Source organism: Lipophrys pholis, assembly GCF_963383615.2.
Source record: "Lipophrys pholis genome assembly, chromosome: 4".
NCBI lineage: Eukaryota > Metazoa > Chordata > Actinopteri > Blenniiformes > Blenniidae > Lipophrys > Lipophrys pholis.
In genome coordinates this window covers 2,804,340-2,828,300 of record NC_137637.1, presented here as the reverse complement: position 1 = coordinate 2,828,300, position 23,961 = coordinate 2,804,340, and the positions used below count along the sequence as shown (strand labels likewise).

General features: G+C 41.4%; 1 protein-coding gene across 1 annotated transcript in view; it reads left to right on the top strand.

Moving 5' to 3' along the window:
* Positions 1-1,852: 1,852 nt before the first annotated feature.
* Positions 1,853-23,961, top strand: part of raly (RALY heterogeneous nuclear ribonucleoprotein) — a gene marked incomplete at both ends in the record, with an annotated part of 38,280 nt that continues 16,171 nt past the window's right edge. Inside the window, 3 exons of the mRNA XM_080460906.1 lie at positions 1,853-2,108; positions 11,553-11,625; positions 13,077-13,124. Coding sequence (XP_080317032.1) covers positions 1,853-2,108; positions 11,553-11,625; positions 13,077-13,124 — 377 coding nt within the window. The remainder of the gene's footprint in view (positions 2,109-11,552; positions 11,626-13,076; positions 13,125-23,961) is intronic.

Sequence of the window (23,961 nt, the reverse complement as noted above, 5' to 3'; positions counted from 1 at the left end):
GGTCCTTGGATGATGACAAATTATTCCTGCAAAGTTTATACAATTTGGCTGAAATGTTTTTGCGGAAAGTACATATATGCAAACCAATATACGAATACATGCATAATTGGAATTATGAGCTGTTTAGATTGTTAGGTGTTAAAAAGTGGCTTTTTCTCAAAGGTAGATGCTTAACTGAACAAACTAATGAGGAAGGCCAGCTCTGTCCTGGGCTGCCCCCTGGACCCTGTGGAGGTGGTGGGAGACAGGAGGATGTTGAAGAAGCGTTCATCCCTGATGGAGACCGTCTCCCACCCCCTACATGGTACCGTCACATCACTGGGCAGCTCCTTCAGTGACAGGCTTCTCCACCCGCGGTGTCTGAAGGAGAGATACCGCCGGTCCTTCCTCCCTGCTGCAGTCAGACTCTTCAACCAAGCCTGCTCCCAGTAGACCACTGCACACCACAACCGGACAGTATCACCCCACGCCATCTGGGCAATAAGTGGTGCAATAACAATAATAATTTATAAAAACGTATTTACTATGTGCAATACATCCACCCCCATATTCTGTACATGTCCACACTTATATGCACCGTGTGCATAATATTTAATATCTATCTGTTTCTATTTTAGTATATTGTATTTTTATCTGCTTTTTTAGTTTCTGCTATGTGTGTTTCTTTCTTTTTCACTATCCTGTTATACCGCTGCAAATTTCTCCACATGTGAGATAAATAAAGGATATCTTATCTTATCTTATCTTAATTTGAAATATCTCATCTTTTTAATATAGCCCCTGTTGACGCGACAACATTTTCAAGTGAAAAGAGATACGTTTAAATAGATTAATACATGTAGACGAACTATAACCTTCTTGGCCAACTTTGTTGGTCACTCAGCTTTGTTGGCGAAGGTAATATGAACTAGGAGTCATGACACGACGGAGGCAACATCGTTCTTATTGTTCTTCTGCTGAGCATGAGCAGAAGAACTGGTTACTCAACCATAGTGTGCATGTGCGGCAGCAGCGTTTTCTAAAAGTTGCATTTTCAGTGACTCCGTGTTGTGTAAACAGATTTCCAAAACCACAACAGTGAGGATCTGAATCCCTTTTTCTGATTTCTCATCCCAAAGTTCACTTGTTGTCTGGATAAAGAAAGTAATCTGGTGTCACCCTAAAAGGGAAAGTCCCTCTTTTTGTAACACAGTGAGGACAAGCGGCGCCCTGACAGTTTAGTCATTTGCTTTGTGCGGCGTTTGGGCGCTGCGCTCCCAGTGCACAGGTCCGAGGAAGAGCAGCCAGCAGGTGTGAGGATCAGGACAAACCCAGATGTTGGTATTTGTTCAAAAAGAGCATTTTTCTCAGATTTTCTTTCTTTTTTCTTTCTTTTTTCCCGCAGCGAACACTCTTCCTGTGAACAGCATATCGTCAATCTGTTTCTGCTTTCCGGAGCAAATCAAACACTCTTTAATTCACAAGCTTAAAATGTTAATGAACCATTTTAATTAAACACTCTCCGGCTAATAAATGAATTTAAATGAGCATTACAAATGCAAATGCTCATTGTATTTACTGCACGACTGTAAGTGTAGCTGATTTTATTAATCTTTGAATGAGCGTGAGCCATATTGGTGGTATACATGTCCACGGAGCGTCTCTCTCTGTTCATTGAACATTATATTTTAATTGTTTATATTCGTCACTGCTTTTGCAGATGGTCTGGCTTTTTGTTGTTCAGTGACGGGTAGTGCAAGTGTAAACAGTCTGTAATTGTCTCTCCATCGTGACTAACTCCCGTTATTTGTTTCCCTCTGCAGAATCCCGCCTCGCCTCATCTCTCCCTCCCTCCGTCCTCCGTCGCTCCAGCATGTCGCTGAAGGTGATGACCAGCAATGTGACCAACAAAACAGACCCCAAGTCCATCAACTCGCGCGTGTTCATCGGCAACCTGAACACGGCGGTGGTGAAGAAGTCGGACGTGGAGAGCATCTTCTCCAAGTACGGCCGCGTGCTGGGCTGCTCCGTGCACAAGGGCTACGCCTTCGTCCAGTACGCCAGCGAGCGCCACGCCCGGGGCGCCGTCATCGGGGAGAACGGCCGGGTGCTGGCCGGACAGACGCTGGGTGAGTCTGTCCACATAAACAACCTCAACCTAGAGCGGCGTCCACAGTTTGGGGAGTCTTTTAATAAAATTATTATTATTATAATATAATTATATTAATTCATCAAGCTGATTGAATTTTTTCCGATTCCAGGAGCCACATTGTTCCGTTTCCCTGAAGACTGAATAAAGTGATGACAATGTTGTGCCGGTTTATTTTCACTGAGATTTATCACAGTGGATCAGTCCCATAATGCTTTGCACTGTGACGTGAAAACAACTGCAAGAATTGTAATGCCATTAAATAAATACTTTTAATGATACTCAGTATCATCAAGTAACTAAAACGGAGTACTTGTACTCATAGTCATGCTTTTAAAAATAATTGTTACTGTGCATCCGTGCAATTATTGTTTTTTTCTTGATGCACTTTTTTGTCAGAAAAAACTAATACTGGGGAGCCACTGATAGTCTGGAAAGTACTGTAATGCGTTACTTCACGATTGATATCTAACTTATGGCAGTTATAAAACATTGTCAAGAAATACCACAAAACGTTTGTAGCGTTTTGGGGGTCAGTTTCCATGACAACGGAGCTCAGAGTCACTGAAAACGCAACTTTTGCAGAAATGCTCCCAAGATGGGACTTTTCAGAAATGCTCTGACTCCACGGGGGCGAAAACTTGAACTTTCTGGAAATGCTCTGTGTGGACGGCGGAAATGCTGCTACTGCGCATGTGCACCACAGCCGTAGTGACTAGTTGTTCTGCACATGCTCAGTACAGCCAATCAGAACTATGTTTGTTCCTTGGTGTCATGACTCCCAGTCCATATTCTCCTGGGACTTGATACTTTTATTTTGACAGTCACCGTAATAACAATCTATCCACTAGATATCCGCATTCTCCCATTGTTAACGTTTAGAGCCCATTGTTCTTAGGGATGCCCCCATCCACATTTTTTCACTTTCGATCTGATTCCGATACCTGAATTTGGATATCTGCCGATACCGATACTATTCTGATACCAGAGCTCTGTTTGCTTTAATATTATTATTATCAATATTATTGATTTTATATGAGGCTGTAATAAACTCCTCTCTACGGGCAAGTATGAAATGTACAAATGTATGCATGTATTCTCTCAAAAGGCAACTTGAGGTTAGTATAAGGTCCGAAAATGAAGCAGTACAAACTTTTTTTTTCCATGTGGACAATGTGGGGGTCTGCGTGACGTCATCATCTCGTAATAAATTAGTTCTATCTTTAAAACCTCAGACTCACTTTATCAATCCCTGGGAAAAGTCTTTAGCAACGCAGCACAAATGATTGGGACTATTTTCAGGGAGTTTTGCGTGGAGTAGGACGCAGCTTCACGCAGGTGTGAATCGCCTGCTGACAGCGTGGAGGAGCTGCTGTTCATTGTTTTGAAGCTGCTGGCAGTGCTGTTCTCCTCAGAGAGCTGGAGTTTTAAAATTGGGACGTCTGCCAGCAGAGCGACGCCTCGCTGTACTACGGCTTTGCAAACATCCACATTTCTGTGTTGCTTTGCTTTGTTTTGAGTGTAAAATACGTCCAAACAGCGACACGTTGTCATGAAAAGTCGGATAGCACAGTGCTACTACGCTAGCTCATGACTCATTACTCCTCGTCTCACTGAGACCCGCCTCCCTTCAGGAAATGCAGTCCACAGTTTGCAGCCAGCGAGCAGAGCAGCGGCAGGGAAACACTGTGAAGTCGTTTCAGCAACAGTAAAGACAGACGAGGCTTCATGGATCAGAAATCTCTGCAGGTTGGATTGGAAATTTCTGATACGTGAATTACGTTGGTATTGGAACCCGATACCGATACTGGATCGGATCGGCCCCATGCCTAATTGTTGTCTACTGCATCTATGTGGTTTCATTACAACAACAAATAACAGCACCCTCTAGTGGCCCAATATGAAAACTACACGCTTCTGTTGTTTCTGTGGAAACAGAGATCGTTTTTCAAAATGCTTAGACTCTTAAAATGTTTTCTGTTTGCCCCTTGTTTAATTGTTACTTTGCTGCTGGCTTAGATTTAAGATTTGAAAATTGTATTGAACCGTTGACAAGCACTGGCATATCAGTCGGGGGGTTGTGAGCACAGTTCGCCTTGATGCTTCCAGTGTGTGTGTGTGTGTGTGTGTGTGTGTGTGTGTGTGCGTGTGTGTGTGTGTGTGTGCGCCGCCCCCCCCCCCCCCCCCCCAGCGGAGCGGGATGGTGACAGGATGTCAGCGAGCCTCTGTGAGGAGCTCGGCTGCTCGGCGTTCAGCGCTCTCCTCTAACAGCTCCGGCATGCGACACGCTTCGTGAATGAGTGTGGATTCCTCATGCGCTCACCCCGGGTTGAAAGGTTAATTGCTAACAACTCTCGTCAACACACATCTCCACGCTGGGAGAGTAATACAGCGGTACATTTCCCAGAAGGCTCCCTGCCTGCGTTTGTGATGTGGAATGAAGCCGTGACAGCTGAGTGTCGACGTTCAGCTTCTGTGTCTTTCTCTGTGCTGCAATTTCTCCCTTGTTCAGTTTAACATCTTCACTCTCCTCATATATCTCTCTCGATCGCTTTCCACTCCAGGAACTTTCCGCCTGCTCTGTGTTTTACTGGGATAATATGAAGGTTATCTTTTAAGACGCTTTTAACCTTTTTAACCTGTCGTTTCCATAATGGTTCTTTGTCTCCTCGGCGAAATAATAGTAAACGGAATGTGAAAGTGAAGACGGTCTTTATAGCCGATCTCATATCACATTAAAAAAAGTAATACAGCTTCTATACGGGACAAGAATCCAATAAAGAAAAGCTTTAGAATTCTGATGAAAAGTGAAAGTGATTAGATGAATCATTGAATGAACTTACTTATATAGCGCCTGATCGCTGACAACAGCCCCAAAGCGCTTTACAAAGCTCATCACATTCACCCATTCACCCATTCACCCAGGCGCAAGGCACTGTCACTCCAGTGGGGGCAGTTTTGGAGTTCAGTGTCTTGCCCAAGGACACTTGGGCATGTAGGCAGGCGGAGATGGGAATCAAACCTGCAACCTTCCGATTGGGAAGCTATGCCGCCCCATTAGCCTGAGCTTTATGTGCCAATTGTAAGAAAGTTGTGCCCCCATGGTGGAACACGTTAGCCAGGGAGCCATTGATACCAGCATCAGGGCCAATGCTACACGGAGTACTCATATTCAAAGAAGATCCCAGACATAACCTGGCAAGTAACGTAATTTCCGGACTCTGAACTCCGCGATTTAAACAATGACGCTGCTAATTTATGTTTTTTATGGGTTTACAAGCTTCATGCCGCCGATACATGGGTAATGCGGTTTTACTGCAAGCCGTGCTACATGCTAAAGAGTTTCGGGGCTCACTCACCAGTGATGCTACATGCTACATGCTAAAGAGTTTCGGGGCTCACTCACCAGTGATGCTACATGCTAAAGAGTTTCAGGCCTCACGCACCAGTGATGCTACTTGCTAAAGGTTTCCGGGGCTCACTCAACAGTGATGCTACATGCTACATGCTAAAGAGTTTCGGGGCTCACTCACCAGTGATGCTACATGCTAAAGAGTTTCAGGCCTCACGCACCAGTGATGCTACATGCTAAAGAGCTTCGGGGCTCACTCACCAGTGATGCTACATGCTACTTGCTAAAGAGTTTCGGGGCTCACTCACCCGTGAGGCTACATGCTACATGCTAAAGAGTTTCAGGGCCCACTCACCAGTGATGCTACATGCTAAACATGATTAAATATAACTGACACACCTCATTAACACTGAGTTGGAGGATATGGCAGCTCATGCCGAGCTTTGTCCTGAGCTACAGTACGCATAGCGCAGGGTGAAGATTGATGCTACACACTGCGCTATGCATGCTGTAGACGTACAGGAGCCTTCAATGCTGTTGGAGATGTGTGTAGCATCGACGTGGAGGCTATACGGAGGTGGTTCACATCTCATATTGCTTGTGTTTGGAGTATAAATCGATGGTCAGATGGCATGTACTGGTATGCTTTGTTATATATAAATCTCTTTTTGATCAAAATCACACGACCGGCCAAACAATTGAAGTGGTATATACATTTTTGAGACGAAAGCCCCAATATTCTTTTTGACAATGAAGACAGAGACAAAGGAAGCGAAGACAGTGCGAAGCGATATTTAATGGGGATTACAACAGTTGGAGGCCAACAGTCTGGTTTGGTGACTTCAGGAAGTTGTTGTGGCTGTCAAGAGGATTCAGCTGTTCTATAAATGATGACCAGGTTTTTTACACAGGACTCAGAATTGTAATTTCAGAATGCTGTTTGGTTTGAATGATCTTTAGTAGATTTCACCATTGAGTCGTGGATATCTTGTCTTTATCTTTTCCAATTTTACAGTGTCGTCTTTTTGGCAATGGTCAGTGGTAACAGTAAAACATTTTTAAATGATGAGGCAGATGTGATGTTGATGAGCTGGTAGTGTAATGGTTGGTCAGCCAAAGATGCTGAGGCCCAGGCGGGAACTTTATTCTGTTTTCCAGCTGCGCATGAGGTGTTTTATACACTTACTTAAAAAATAAAGCCTGGTGTCATCAGCAGTCTTTCTTATCGCTCTGTTGAGTCAAAGGTACAAAACTTACATTGATAATTTGGATTCAAATTGATTGTCATCACACATACACAAGTACAAAGTACAAAGTTTAGGCATCCATTCCAGAAGTGCAATGTAATAGACATTGTTTTATACAGAAAGTGTGTGATTACATATCTACATATGTATGTACAGAAAAAAGAACCATAGTTATGTAGTTTTTCTTTGCAAACTTGCTTTATTGGGTATTTTCAAACTAAATACAATCACACATATGAACAAAATTGAGTTATTGGTTAAGATAATGGAAGAAGTGAAAAATACAAGTAAGACCCTCCCAGATAAAGAGAACCCCTACACTCAATTAAAAATAAATAAATAAATGAGAAGAAGAAGAAGAAGAAGAAGAAGAAGAAGAAGAAGAAGAAGAAGAAGAAGAAGAAGAAGAAGAAGAAGAAGAAGAAGAAGAAGAAGAAGAAGAAGAAGAAGAAGAAGAAGAAATAAAAAAAATTATAAGAAATTCTAAAAAAAGAATATAATATAATTACAGTAATTTTATATATAAACAAAACAATAATTAATAACAATATTAATTGAAGATGTAGAGTAAAAGGGAGGGGGAAAAAACTAAATTTTAATTAAATAAACAGTTGTACACATATTACATAGATGAATTAGATCATTGATTGAGAAACACAATTAAAACACCACTCACTGGATGAAACATGGCCGTCTGTACCGGTTGAAGCCGGGTTGTGCCGGGAGCACTGAAGGGGAAGGAGCGACGGCTCGTGCCAGGTGAGTCAGGCCAGTTCCCTGTACAAACAACCCCGCAGGCAGAACTGCTTGTTTACATGCAGACCGCGGCCACCTCTGCCTCTCTAAATGAGCTTTTAACATTGTTAAACATGGAAGTGATGTCCTTCGTCACGACAGCGTTCAGAACATTTTATTATTGCAGGGAAGAAAAAAGAAAATCTCAATGCCGCCTGAGTTCTACAAGATAATGGCAGCGGCCTCTGTTACCTTCGAGGTAAACTGTTTGCAAATGTTGAGATTAAAATTTCTTTATCAGCAGACAAACCGAAACGACCCGCAGCTCCGAGAGACGCTGCCAGGATCAATAAAGTGAGTTTGTGGGCGTGCTGCGTTCAGGGACTCCCCCTTTGAGCAGAAGGCAAAGTCAATGAGACATATGGAGCAGCAGGTGTGTGTGTGTGTGTGTGTGTGTGTGTGTGTGTGTGTGTGTGTGTGTGTGTGTGTGTGTGTGTGTGTGTGTGTGTGTGTGTGTGTGTGTGTGTGTGTGTGTGTGTGCGTAAAAACAATGTCTGTTTCCACGGAAAAGGCAGAAACACTGAAAACAGTGTAGTTACCATGTTGGTCCACTAGTTGATGCTGTTCTTTCTTTTCGTATTGAAACCACACACATCACAGAACAACACACTCTAAACATTAACAGTGGGAGAACACGGACCTCTAGTGGACCTAGTTGGATTGTTGTTACGGTGTACCACGATTGTTATTTTAAAAGTACCAAGTCCCAGGAGAATATGGACTGAGAACGTATTGTCCAGCTACTGAGCATGTGCAGGAGAATAACTAGTTACCCCAGCGTGGCGGCGTCTCTGCTGTCTACACAGAGACAGAGCCAGAGCATTTTCAAAAGAGTTGTTTTTTCAGTGACTCCGAGCACTGTTGTCATGTATATGGATCCCCAAAAATTGCGTTTCCCCCCGTTTCCATGGAGACAGTCGAAGCATATTCAAAAATAGGTATTTTCACCTGTTTCCACGGAATCGGAGCATTTTCACAAAGTCGCATTTTTGCCCCTTTCTATGGCGTTTTCAAAATGTTCCACTTTGGGAGCCATTTTCTAGCCCTGTTGTCATGTCAACGGACCCACAAAACAAAGAGAAAGTTTTGTGATTTCACTTAAAAAACGCTTTACACTCTACTTAGTGCTACTTAGTCTGGGAAACACGGTCATTTCAATTGTGTAGAAGTGACATGTATTCAAAGTATGAACGATCCCAAGTCGGAAATGTAACTCTCCTTCCTGGAAACTTGATTAATAAATATAGAGAAAAAAAATGGATATATAAATTTGTATTTTCATTGATTGAGTTTCCGCTATCTACTGAAATCAGCCACCGATGAGTTGTTTTTTTGTACAAAAAGAAAAATCTTTATTTCACATGGAAACATGACCCACACTTCTAAATCCCTCACAGCTGATGACGCCCTGTGTGGGCTGAACTCTGCGCTCCGTTTCATTACACATTAAAAAAATGGAACAAAACAAGGCTTTTTACTGTTGCAGTCACATAATCCTCCACTGAGGTTCTTGGATTATTTATAAGGGAGACTCACATTTCTGACTGAGCTCCTCCTCCACTCCTTTAAACCCTTCACCAGGGGCGATACGCTCTGGGGTATTTGCTTTGGATTTTGGGGGGGCGATTGCTCAATTTGCAAGTGTCTCAGTGTTGGTGCTTCCTCTCCAGCGTCGGGTTCTCATCTGATTTATGTTTGCAGAGTTTTTCTCCACTTGATCTGTTTGTTGTTCTGTGATTAAACCAGTCAGCTGTCAGTGATGATCCTCACCGATCCCCCGGTGCATGCTGGGAGATACCGCAGAGTGGAGCCGGGGTTCAGACGTATAGTGAATCATACGCAGCTATTATCCACCCACGTAATGTTGGAAGGACCAAGAGACAAATGAACCTTAATAGACATTAGGAGCACAAAGACAGAATCAGCTCTTTTTAATGCACAATCGTCGTGACATATTGTTTCCTATCAACAGCTTCCTGAACGATCGGCTTTTTGACCAGAAGGATTTTTATTTCTCACAGGGCGTCTCTTCATGAAGGTGGGATCCTCCGGTAAAAGCATTTCGAGGTTCAGCTTTACCACTTACTTCACATTTTTTCATTTAACTATAATCTCTTCATATATCTGCTCAAACCCTTGATTTCTCTAAATGATTCAACTCTCCGTTTTCTGAACTTTAACCCAGAGGTGCTGCTGTGTTCTGGAGTCTCTTCCAGCTGAAACAGCAGTTTACACACTGGACAGCTCACCGCTTCAAAATGGGGTTTGGCCTGTTGGACAACATGTTTGATGATTTGCATGTATAAAAAGTCCATTTTCATTGGGATACACCAATACCACTTTTTTAAGTACTAACCTTTAGCCACTTGCCAATACCGAGTACCAGTACAAGTACTTATTAAATGTGGTAAAACCTGATTCATATTATTTCCTTCTCAGCCAATGAAAGTCGGCTGAGAAGTTATTGTTTTCGTCTCCATGTATCTACATGTTGATGTTTTTAATTTATTGGTTTGTATGTATGTATTTTACCAACCTTTCGCAACAACTATTGCATAAAATGCATGAGCTTTTAGGAGTACAAGTACTCTGTGCAGTAATTTACCATCATGTATCTAAAAAGTTCTATTTGGACTTTTTTTTTTTTTTTCACTAAACACATTATAAGTGCTAAAACTTTTAAAATGAGGGATTTTCCTAAGGAAGTTTTTTTCCTGAGCTCAAAAGGAATATTTTTTTGCACATCAAACGATTCATATTTATACTCATTTTTAGCTTGGATCTTTTTCATGGATCTTCTCACGATGAAGCGCCATTGTTTGGTCCTCGTCAACAAGCTGTCATGAACCGTCACCGGTTCATTTCATAAACCTTCTCCCGGAGCCTCGTCCCAATTTTCTATGTTGCCAAACATTCAAACAGTCTTAATAATGTTTAGCGTAATTAATGGGGTTTATTCTTAGAAGCTCACGGTGCAGCAGCAGCATAACCAAAGAAAAACGACCTGCATGTATTTCACTGATAAAAAGGCATTTGTAATGATTCATTCGTCCGCGTACAAAATCCTTGACTCACTAACAACCATGGGCTGGCTGGTGAAACATACATGTACTGAAACAAATGGGGGGGGGGGGGGGGGGGGGGGGGCTCGCTTTAATAAGATCACAGCGGAAAATTTATTTCTCTTAGTTTCTATCGCAGGAATATACAACAGTATTAATGAAAAACTGTAACAGTTACTACTTTGTGTAGATATTTGTGTGTACATTGGGTATAGTCATTTATTTTGGTATATAGATATTCAGTGTGTATCTATATATAGTCTAGATATGTGTGGGTACATTGGGTATAGATGGATTTACTTTGTGTACCGGTTTATGTATTTTCATATATATATTTAAGTTGTATATAACTTTTACTTGTTCCTACTCCTTTTAAGACGTGTTGAAATATATGTATCATGTTATATCTCTGTATGCATAAAAGTATGTATAAGTGTGTGTATACTTGGATATACATTATTTATTTTGTGTGAATGTATTTTCATAAACTATCTGTTTAATCATTTGCATAAATTATTTACAAGGGGTTTAAATATATGTGTATAGGTATGCAAGTATCAGAATTCAAATTAGTACAAATAGAACATACATACAAATTTGTATGTTTCTGAACTTAGTTTTTGACATTAATTAAAATAAAGACATAACTTGAATTCAGTAATGAAAACAGTGTCTATTCAAAGATATACAAACACTTTCAAACATTTTACTTTGTGTATTATGTTCCTCCCTGACGTGATTAAGGCTAAATTTCTCTTTTTAATCAGAGTCCACCTGAATGTGAAGTGAAGGTGATGATGACAGGCTGAAGAGACATGTTGGTTAAAAGCTCAACAGCCTCCTCTAGTGGGAATCCTGCAGCAGCACACTCCCAGTTTTCTCCTCCGCCACTTCTTTGAGGTTCTGGTAAACTGCTTGAATGAAGGTGAATTTCCACCTTGATTTCTCGTCTTTTTCCCATTTCCCAGATATCAACATGGCAGGAGAACCGAAGCCCAACAGAGCCAAAGGCCTGAAGCGTTCAGCGGCGTCCCTCTACAGGTACAATCTGTTTATTAATCTTAACTTGTTCCTGGATCGCTGCATTAACAAGCCTGTTGAGTCCCACTCACTCACATTTTGGGTTCAACCAGGAAAAGTTCAGGCCGAACAATCCATTTGAATGATTTTTAAGTGATTATCTTGAATGCCGAAGCAGCAGCAGGCACTCGTGTGGGATTTAATACTTTAATTGAAGAAGGCCAAAAGCTTTAAAACCACCTACACTGCCTAACAACACCCCGGAGGAAGCGGAGGCCGAGACCTGGAGGTGTTTTATGAACAACAGCTGCCCAAACAAGTCCCAGGCTTCCAGTTTGAACGTCTCTGCTTTTTGTCAGTTAAACGCCATCCAGTGGTTACAACCGCGTAAAAAGTTTTGAGGTTTTTATTGCATTGTGTCGGATATTTCTCTGCCTGCTGGCATCATGAGTTACGTCTCTTTTCCTCTCTATACCTCAGTCTGTCGGCAGTTCTGTCTTCGGCTTTAGTCGATTCATTGTTTGAATCGCCTGCTGGCTTTTCTGCTTCTATTGAGGAGGGGAGCGAGTCCTCTTATCGCCTGTGAGATCACACTGAATGGAAGTTCTGAATGAGGAATCACTTCTAATCACCGCAAGCTGCAAATGGCAGCGATAGACCCTGTTTATACGCCGATGCTTCAAGTGAAAACACGTCGTTTTTGTTACTTCATTTCTGCAAAGTTTCACGTTTACAGATTCAACACACGCTGAAGAATATTTAAAACACGTCAGTCTTTGTCCTTCTTACAGTTTTGTATTACCCTCATTCATGCATTTTTATTATTTAATTCTTCTATGCAAGTAGGGTTGGGAGATATAATTTATCACAATTTTTTCCTATTAAAATCACAATTCTTTTTTAAGATGTTTTTTTAGATTAATTTGCTGGTTTTTTAACAGTGCAAACCAAACCATTTCCCAATGTAAGACAGAAAAAAATAAAAAGACCATTTAGGTTAAAGAACTTTTCTGAACATATTTCAATTTAATTTTAATTTAAGTAGTTTGTGTAATTTTACCAACGTGTTCTAAGAATGTAAATATACTAAAAGGGAAACAAGACTGATAAAGTGCACTCTTGCAACATTTAAACTAAACTGGCTTTTGAGGAGGATTTGACATGAACAATGAAATATCATCATGAAAAGTAAAATAAAAATTACAAAACTAAATACCAAATAATTTATATAATACTTTTTCAAATGGGGGGAAGACAAATAACAGCTGTTTTAAACTAAGGCAATTCTGCAAAATTATATTTATATATTTAAGATTTAAGTATACCAACACTAAATAGCATATAGAAAAGAGTAACATAAAATTGCAAACTTAAAGAACTGAAGTTTTCTCTTAAAGTGAAGTGATTTAAAGAAACTCAAACTCCAATGTCAATAATCTAACCAATCACTGTCTTGCTCTTATTTCCCACAGTGGCTATGAATTTGACTACGATTTCTACAGAGAAGAGTTCTACGACAGGTGAGTGGAGACTCTGACGTCGTTTGAAGTCTTGAACCTCCGGTCTTTTGTTCCCGCCTATCAGTAGAAGGTTAATCCTGCTCTGATTTGATGTGGATGAGCCTCGTATGTCTCAATCAGGCAGAAACCACATTAGTGAAGCTCTTCAGTGTATCAGTGTGTTGGGTCGGCCCCCCCGGAACTCGCTTTGACAGTTTGTTTTGGTGAAGTTTTATTCCAACACAACCCAGTAAAAAAAAAAAAGTATTCAAAGTTTGATAGTAATGTCAACAGGTTGTATGAGATGTCTGGTTTGCGTGCTAGCGTCCGTGCATGTGTGCGTGCGTGTGTGCGTGCGTGCATGCACGTCAGTCTTTCAGTATTTCAGCATGAAAGCACGTACTTTTGATGTGTGAAAATACAGGGAGTTATGATTATTGGACTACACCTTCTACGTACTGGAGGCGCAGGGTGACCCATCCAAGATGGCGTTGCACTGCGACGTCAGCTCCGACAGGCAGCGCCAGTCAATGAGGCGTCTCCGTATATTATGTCAATGAGTCTAAAGACCGTTTCCACGGCAAGATTTCAAGTGAAAACACAAAACTTCTTGCGTTTTGGATGTTCGTCTTCATGACAACGGGGCTCGTGGCCAAACATGAAAACGACATCATCTTCAGCGATTCTGATCATTTGCCAACTTGGAGACGGAACTTGACCAGATTCAGGCCATGGTTTCGGGGCAGGGACAGCGCATCACCGACCTTGAGTCTAACGCGGAGGGGGCTAGCCAACGTCTGGAGCAGCTCGAAGCTACATGTGCGTCACTTCAGCGGGAAAACAAGTGGCTGAAAGCTAAAGCTAAGCTCTGCGACTTGGTGGAGGGAAGAAGCCGGAGACATAACGTTCGCATTGTGGGCTTACAGAGTCTGTCGAGGGCCCCCGGCCCACCGCCTTTTTCTCACAGCTTCTCCTCCGTAATGTTTTGTGATAAGGTGCTCACTTCTGCTCCGGAGCTCGACAGAGCCCACCGCAGCCTCGCACCTAAAGCTGGACCTCAGGAGAGACCCCGTCCCGTCATCATCCGCTTCCATCGCTTCCAGGTGAAAGACTTGGTAATGAGGGAGGCACGCAAACGAGGTGACCCGAATGGCCACAAAATCCGCTTTTACGAGGACTACACGGCAGATGTCTTGAAGCAACGGGCTGAATATAAGGATGATATGGCCGAACTTTATAAAAGAGGACTCTGACCATCTCTGCTCTTCCCAGCGAAGCTGCGCATTACTTTACAGAATGGTGGAAAAAAGTGATGATATTTTTTACTTTTGCATTTATTTTCGCTTTCTTTCCAAGCTACTCATTTCAGTCAGTCGTTCTAGATTGGCCCTGAATGAAGGGTAATCTCAATTTCATTAGCTGGAACGTTAAGGGGTTAAACCATCCAGTGAAAAGGTCCAAAGTCTTCACTCACCAGAACAGCTCAGGGCTGGGATCGTCTTTCTCCAGGAAAACAACTTACGTGACTCTTCTGACCAGTGGCGTTTGGGGAGGGGCTGGACCGGGAACTTTTTCCACTCAAACTTTAAGGGGAAGGCAAGGGGTGCAGCTATTCTCATTGATAAAAATATCCCTTTTGAGCCCATAAATATTATATCAGACAAAAACGGTCGCTTTATTATTGTCTCAGGCAAACTGTCATAAATCAGTGACACTGGCTAATGTGTATGCTCCAAATATTGATGATGCACAATTCTTTAAAAACTTTTTTTCCCAACTCCCTGATCTAAATACTCATTTGTTGATCCTTGGAGGAGATTTGAATTGTTTCCTGGATGCAGTGCTAGACCGTTTCCACACAGTAAAGAGTCTGTCTGGCATCCCTACAGTGTGTGTGTGTGTGTGTGTGTGTGTGTGTGTGTGTGTGTGTGTGTGTGTGTGTGTGTGTGTGTGTGTGTGTGTGTGTGTGTGTGTGTGTGTGTGTGTGTGTGTGTGTGTGTGTGTGTGTGTGTGTGTGTGTGTGTGTGTGTGACCGACAGTTGTATTAAATCTTTTCTTTCTGACTTTAGTCTTTCTGACCCCTGGCGGTTTCTGTACCCCACTGGAAGAGAATATTCTTTCTTCTCTCCGGTTCACCACACTTACACCCAGACTGATTATTTTTTCGTAGATAACTCTTTAACTTCGAATCTCAAATCTTGTAGCTATGAGAGCATTATTATTTCTGATCATGTACCCATTGTTCTTACCCTGGCCTTCCAAGCCTTTCATACAACAAGGAAGCATTGGAGGCTGGACCCGCTGCTGCTTACGGATGAGAGTTTTTTGGCGCACATATCCAACCACATCAAAACATTTCTAAGCACCAATAAAACACTGGGAATGTCCAATAAAACAATTTAGGAGGCCATGAAAGCATATCTGAGAGGTGTGATTATATCATTTGCAGCGTATAAAAAAAAGTGCTCAAAACAAAAGCAAATTGAAATTGCTCGTCAGATTTTGGATAAAGAGAGGCAGTATGCAAATTCGCCCTCGCCTGAACAGTATAAGAAACGTTTAAAACTACAGACCGAATTTAATCTTTCATCTCATCAGGTCGAGAGCCAGTTACTTTGGCGCAGAAGCAACTTTTATGAACATGGAGAGAAATCAGGCAAATTGTTAGGGGTTATTGCTGGGGTACGGACAGGCAATGGGTGTGTAACATCTGATCAGAAAGCAATCAATGAAAGGTTTCATGTTTTTTACTCCAACTTGTATAATTCAGATTGTACAGCAGATGCAGATGCAGATATCATGGATAACTTCTTTAGTAAGTTAGATGTCTCTCAGGAAGTGAGGAACAATCTAGAAGCACCTACAGTATTACACAAGGCGAAACTACAGCTGCATTTTCCATGCAATCGGGCAAATCTCCTGGCCCTGATGGTCTCCCATCAGATTTTTTCAAGAAGTTTTCTGCTGAGCTTACTCCTTTTTTGGGCTTAGGTTTTTCTGATTCACTTGACTCTGGCGAACTCCCTCCTTCATTTAACCAATCCTGCATCTCTCTTTTATTTAAAAAAGGTACGGACCCATTAGATTGTGCCCTCTGCAGGCCTATATCATTGTTAAATACGGACGTTAAGATTCTTGCTTTGGCTCGCAGGTTAGAGGATGTTCTCCCCTCCGTCATATCCCCTGGTTTATAAAACATTTTCAGTCGTTTTTTAATATTCGTCGGCTATTCAACATTTTGTATTTCCCCAAACATAGTAATTCAGAATGGCTTCTCTCTGTCTATGCTGAAAAAGTATTCGACAAAGTAGAATGGGACTATCTCTTTCTGACACTTGAAACATTTGGTTTCGGCTCCGTTTTTTGTTCTTTGAGTAAACTACTTTATTTCTCTCCCTCTGCCCCTGTATTAACTAACAACTATTACTCAAAATATTTCTCCCCCTACACAGGGGGACACGGCAGGGTTGCCCTCTTAGCCCGCTCTTGTTTGCTATCGCCATAGAACCGCTTGCAATAGCTATCCGTAACAATAAGAAAATACAGGGGATATGCAGGGGGGCAGTTGAGCACAAGGTCTCTCTGTATGCAGAAGATCTACACATTTATGTTTCAGAACCAGCATTGTCCTTACCGGAAGCCCTCACCTTATTTGAACTTTTTCATCAGTTTTCAGGATATAAAATTAATTTTAATAAAAGTGAACTCCTTCCAATTAGCAAAGAAACCCTGAGACTTAACCTCACTGACCTTCCATTTAAAGTGGTGACAGATCATTTCTACTATCTTGGAATTTGTGTCACAAGACAATTGAGGGATCTGTTTAAATATAATTTCCTAAGTTTATTTGACCAAGCTAAGCAGATTTTGTCCAAATGGTCCCCTTTATCCCTGTCTCTCATTGGAAGAATTAATTCAATTAAAATGACGCTTCCCCAAAAATGTTGGGATCTTTTCTAATGCCTCCCAATTTTTATCCCAAAGACCTTTTTCAAATCTCTCGATTCTTTAATCACGTCCTACGTCTGGAACGGCAAACAGCCTCGATTACGTAAAGCTTTTCTTTAACAACCAAAGCGGACTGGTGGAATGGCACTACCTAATTTCCAGTATTACTACTGGGCAGCTAATATTTGCTGTATGTTGTATTGGGTGCACTTTTATCTGGATCCGTCGTGTCCTTTCTGGGTAACGATGGAGGGCTATGCCAGTGCTCCAATTTCTTTGCCCGCCCTTCTGGGTGCTGCACTTCCACTGGTCTCTGCCTTTCCTAATAGTAATGCCTTAGTAAATCAATCTCTGCACATCTGGACAGCATTTTGGACAGCAGACATTTTCTCTGCAAAGCCCGATTGCAGCTAATCACCTCTTTGTCCCTTTGAATTCTGATGGTGCATTCAAGATTTGGCATAATAACGGCTTGAGACGTTTTGATGATCTGTTCTTCGAGAATCAGTTTGCATGTTTCTCTCAACTAAGTGACGCATTTGATATCCCCAGCCCTTGTATTATTTTGAAAAAAAAAGTTACATTGGTTATGTTGCTGGTCATTTTGACCCGGACTGTGTAAATCCACTCAAACAGTCAAAAAACAAGGTTCAACGAAAACCAACTTGATTTAAGATTATATAAACATTTAGAAAAGTGACATACAATACATTTTCAATTTCAACACTATATTTACGAACTATTTAAAGTTTTTCCCTTTTCACAAACACATTTCTCTTTTTTTATTTAACTTGCCCTGTTTTATCAGATTCTTTCTGTCCAACATTTTCAATGTTGTCCACATGATGGACAGACTGTGACTGTGTGCTTCCTGCAGATGTAATTCTTGCATTTCACACAGGAGGTACTTGTTTTGCTCTCCTCTCGAGCGGGACAGACCTGGCATCTTTTCTGTTTCTTTACACCTGTATCCACTGGATCCACAGCAGGTTTGTTAGATGACCTGGACTTGACCTTTTTAATGACAGTTGCAGCTGCTGGGGATCAAGCTGGCCCGGCTCGCCCCTGGATCTTGGGAGTGACCAGTGCTTTGCCGAGCTCTTCCAGGAAAAGCCAGCGTCGGTACAGTTTGCTGGCATTCCACTGCTGGCTGATTTCAGTCCACGAAACGTAGGTATTGTAAGCAGACACATCCACAATGTTGTAGAAAATTGCCAAGGGCCAACGAGCAGTCTTGCGCTGGCAGCTGTATGTTGCTGTGACTTTATCCAAATTGTCAACTCCTCCTTTGGTGGAGTTGTAGTCCAAGATCATTTGTGGCTTCATGTCTTCTCTTGTGCTCAGAGATGCATCTGTGTGCATTGTGCTCATTACAAGAACATTCTTGTTTCTCTTTGGGCAGTATGAAACAACTGTTGTTTTCTCAGTGAAAGCAAACATTGAGGAATGCAGAGATCTGCCCTCCATCTTCAGAATTTCATTGGGAAGTTTTGGCTTATTTCTTCTGACTGTTCCCAACATAGTCAGCTTTTTCTTCTGAAGTTCATCTCCAAGGCAGTAGGATGTAAAGTAGTTGTCACATGTGATATTTTGACCTTGCAGCCCTTCACTCATCTCCAGCACCACACGCATCCCCTGATTCTTTTCAGATGCTTCTCCAGGCAGCTTTCCAGTGTACACTTGCATATTCCATGCATAGCTTGATTTGGCATCACAGGCTGCCCATATCTTGATGCCATACTTGGCAGGCTGGTTGGGCATGTACTGTCGGAAAGGACAGCGCCCCCTGAATGGAACAAGGCGCTCATCTACAGTCACATGGGGACCAGGATTGTACAACAAAGGTAGAATTTCGACCCACTTATCCCATACATCTCTGATCGCAGCGAGTTTGTCTTTTTCACGTCGACCAGCTCTGCTGTCACGATTGTCAAATCGGATCACACGAGATATCATGTGAAATGTCTCCAAAGACATTGTTGCTCGAAAGATTGGCCTTCCACTCTCTTCATTCCATAGATTTGCAGTTGCTTCTCCCTTTGACCTGTACACTCCAGCTAATACCAGAATCCCAATGTAAACATGCAAGTCAGTCTGGTTCCGTGGCTTCCATTTATCTTGAAATACACGCCTCCCCTCTAAGTTGGTCATGTCCAGTATGATCTTCTCTATTGGTGGGGACATGAAGAGCTGAAATGCTGATTGAATATCATCAGCTCGTGTGATAGCAAATCTTGTTAGACCAGGAGTCATTTTGATAACATTCAACGATGACAGTCTGCCTCGGCTTTGGTGTGGTGATGTTGACCAGTTTATATTACCGTCTTTAGATGCCCATGTCCTCTCTGTGGATGGGGATTGCTACAGTCCTTGGTTTTCATCTGATGGAGAGATGGCGGGAGACTCATCTTCTGAATCCTCATCATCGTAGGAAAATTGACAATCAGGATCATCAATAACATTGTCCTCAGTCTCTGAAAGATCCTCTGTCTCTGAAATCTCTTCCTCTGCATCACTATCCCAGTTCAAAATCTGTGATAAAGCTTCTTCAGCAGTAAATCTCCTGGATCTCATTGTTGGTGTGCTCGTCAAAGAAATGACATGAGAAAAGTGACAAGGATAAGGGAGAGAAAGTTCCTCCCCTACAGACACCTGGATCTCTGGACTCTAAATGGCTATTCAGAGGCAGTCAAAACAAAGTACATCAAAGAAACAGGTGTATATTGGATCTGAACAGCTACTTACCCACATTGAAGTGTCCGGGTCAAAATGACCCGCAACATCATCTTTGTATTCAAACTCTGCACAGACATTCCACTACACGTCAAAGACTCCAAGTTTTACACACCTGTTAATGACCCTAGATGAGGAAAAGTCACAAACTTTCATGAAGAAAAAAAAAAGGGAACCAATGTTTTAGTCAACTCAAAAACTGAAATGGGTCAAATTGACCCTTAACATAATACAAGGGTTAAAATGAATTATTTCCATATTTTTACAGATTAGGCATTATGTACAGGGTTTAATTCCACAGTTCCCTTCTAAGCCACCTGTCAATCCTATCGATTCATTTCTCTCTGTCAAACCAATGTCAAAGGGGATAATGTCTAACCAATACAACCTTATTTCTAAATTGCACTGTCCCTCTATGGCTGCTATTAGAACAGCTTGGGAACAGGAACTAGGCTTTACTTTTTCAGACAACGCATGGGATTTAACCCTTAGACGTGTGCACTCTACTTCCTTATGTGCCCGTCATGCTCTTTTGCAGTTTAAAGTAGTTCACCGCATTCACATAAATAAAAACCAAATTGGCTTGCATGTATCCGGATGTGGACCCTACTTGTGATAAATGTAAAGGTGCTCCTGGCTCACTCATTCACATGTATTGGTCTTGTCCCACTTTATCTCAATTTTGGACATCATTTTTCCAAACTATGTCAGAGATACTTCACCGCCAATTTCAGCCAAACCCTTTGACCGCTATCTTTGGCATATATCCAGATTTGGACCTGCCAAAAGCAAAACTCAATGTCCTGGCGTTCACGTCTTTGCTCGCCCAGCGAGCAATTTTACTCAAGTGGAGAGCTCCTATCCCGCCGTCCTTCTTGCACTGGATAAGAGATACAATGATCTGCTGGGATTTAGTGAAAATACGCTACACGACCCAGGGAACGGAAAGCAGATTTCATAAATTGTGGGACCCCTTCCTGAAATTCTTTGAGAGACCCACTACTGTCATATCTGAGTAGCCTTTTACTGTTTTTTAGTTGTTGTTTTTTTTGTTTTGTGTTTTTAATTCTCTCTTTAATTTTCTTGATAAAATGTATTTATTTTTGTAATGTTCTTTGTATTTTTTTTTTATATTTATATAGATAGATAATTATCTATCTATATATCTATATATATCTATATATCTCTCTCTCTATATATATATCTATAGATAGATAGATAGATAGATAGATAGATAGATAGATAGATAGATAGATAGATAGATAGATTTATAATCCCCCGGCTAGCTCTGTTGGTAGAGCATGAGACTCACAATCTCAAGGTAGAGGGTTTGTGTCCCACGCTGGGCGCCACCACCTGCAGGAAGGTTCTTAATTGGTGCAATGTGATCTGGGTGACGGTGCTCAGACTGACACCCCCACAGATGTGTGTATTGTCAACCTTGACCTTTTCCTGTCAGAATGTGACTTTTAGGTGCAGCTGTGGTTGTCTGTCGTCTAGATTAGGCCAGACTCATGTGTGGATGTTTTGTAGCCTGTGTGAGTGTTTTTGTTGAAGGTGGGGGAAAGAAAAGAAAAAAGTATTTTCCTGTACTGTAAAAGACATTTTCTGTTATTATCTTTCAATAAAAAGACCTTTGAAGAAACTGTAATTGAGAAACTAGTTTCATCAGTTGCTATTGTTTTAATGCAGGATTAGTCTTTTGGGGTTTCCTCTAGAGCTGGAAAAAAATGGATTTAATCGATTAATCGAATTTGTAGTTAAAAACGATTTTTATTTTGAAAATTCCATTTTTTTTCCTCCCCAGAGTTTGTGGGATTCTGTAGTTGCTGTTGCACTTTTGCTTAAACCTGGTTAAAGCTTGAATTTGTTGAATGACGGAGCCTCATTTACTATTTATTTTGGGATTGTTTATATGCATTTTAACTCTGAGGACAATCACAGCAATAAAGTTGCTCTTTTGACAATATATTTTCATTATAATTTTCATTCATTATTTATTTTATTATTTTTTTTACAGATTTCTAATGACTGCAGTCATTTTTGCATTGAAAAAATCAAATCAAATCTCAGATTTTTCTTTGAAAAATCATAGATTTGTTTTTAGGCCAAATCACCCAGCCCAAGTTTCCTCCCTTTATTTGCCTCTTGATGAGTGTCGAAAGGAACATCTGGTCAAATCCCCTTTATATACATGAACCCCTGCAGTCACTTCACAGTGTGGGAAGTATTAGTGCACCAACAGAACCAGGTGGAAGTTGTCATCAGATCCGTCAATGTTATGAGGGTGAAAGGTCTGTTGTCATGTTTCCCTTCATACTGGAATCTTCATGTCTGAAGCGATTGTCGTGAAAACTCAGAGCTTTGAAACCGAACCTTTGGAATTGGCTCCATATTGAGATGCTTAACACACACATACACACACACACACACACACACACACACACACACACACACACACACACACACACACACACACACACACACACACACACACACACACACACACACACACTGTAGGGATGCCACAGTCTTTACTGTGTGGAAATGTCTTGAAATCTCGGCGCATGAACCTTGAGGTTTGTCAAACGGCTGTCTCCATCAGATGCGAGTGGAGGATCTTCAGAATTACCCCGAGAAGAAAAATAATAAAACATCCTGGGGTTACTGTGCGTCATTGCATCCAGAGGTTTTGTGTTTCACAAAAGACGGCAGCTCTCGCTCGCGGGAGGGAAAACGACTCTCCTCAAGCATCTTTTGTCTTCTGTCAGAAGCCATCAGGTTTGTGTGTTTGGATATGAAACAGCTTGATGCAGCAAAAGGGGGCAGCGGAAGTCAGTGAGACGAAGAGCGGCCATGTCTTTGAAGGTCATTGACTCGTGTGTCGCTCCTCCAGGTGCTTTGCTCAAAGAGGGAACAACAGAAGAACGACAGTGGCGTCGTTTGAACTCATGGCACTTCCTCTGGGTTTGAAGAGGGACTTTCATCACTTCCTGTAACTATGTGTCATGACATGTCTTATTGTTTTGGCATTTAATCCTTTGATTTCGTTCACGTTTTGTGACTGTCTGGATCAGAGGTGTCAGACGTAAGTTATATGTTCTCCAATCTGGCCAACCCACCAAGCTAATGGACATAATCGCTAAGAAAACATTTATTTAAAATTTTTTTTAAACTAATTTCAAACTAATTTCTTAAGAATAGCGACACTGAGACCCGAGCTGAGATATCAGTGATGCTGCCATGAAAGCTAGAAAATGAGCATCCGGCTCGAAGCCATGCCGTCAGATTGTAACAGATATAGGAGACGTTTTCTGGACATTTTACTGTATTTTGCACTAGAAGGCTTCATTAAAGTTGGCTTTAGGTTGAGATTGTCGTCATGTTCTGTAGTATTTGTTTGATTTCCTAAAGATATGAAAACATTTTTATCACGTATACTCTATGCAACAACAAAGAAAAACTTTGAAGTTTAAATTTAAAGGTTATTGTGGCACTATTTTACTGGTCCAGCCGACTCAGGACTATGGCCCCTGTTTGACACCCCTGAGCTAGATTGTATAGAATAAACCAGCAGCAGGGAAAATGAGTCTTTACAACAGGAAAGACTCAGATATACGTAGCTAAATTCGAGCACAAACATATTATCAATATTTTCATTCATAACATCAGTTCATTTAGTAGCTAAATTTTAATAAATCATGTTAAAATGAATATCATCTGGTAAATTAACTGCATAAAAACTGTTCTGTGTGCCGCTCATAAAAATGTTGTAGTTGCTTGTGTCTGTAGAACCATTAATTTTTTTTTTTTTAACTTAAAAAAAAATATCCGACACAGATTTCACTTCACTCTTCAAATTAAATCGTTAAACTTTCCTTGGGTCTCGGGTGTCAGTTTAGACCACCACGGTCGTCGGAAACACTGAAATTGCATGTTTTTGAAGACCGAAAATGCTTCGTCTCCGTGGAAACGGGGAAAAACAAAGCTTTCCTAAACGCTGCCACTGCACTTGTGAACCACGGTCACAGTAGATAGTTCGTCTGCACATGTTTTCTCTCACCATAGGAGCTCAGTCCGGTTTTCAAACAAACTATTGATTTTATTTCAAAATCTAGATTTAAAAAAAACATTTTCCCTCACCACATGAGTTTAGGTTTCTGCTCCCGGAATAAAC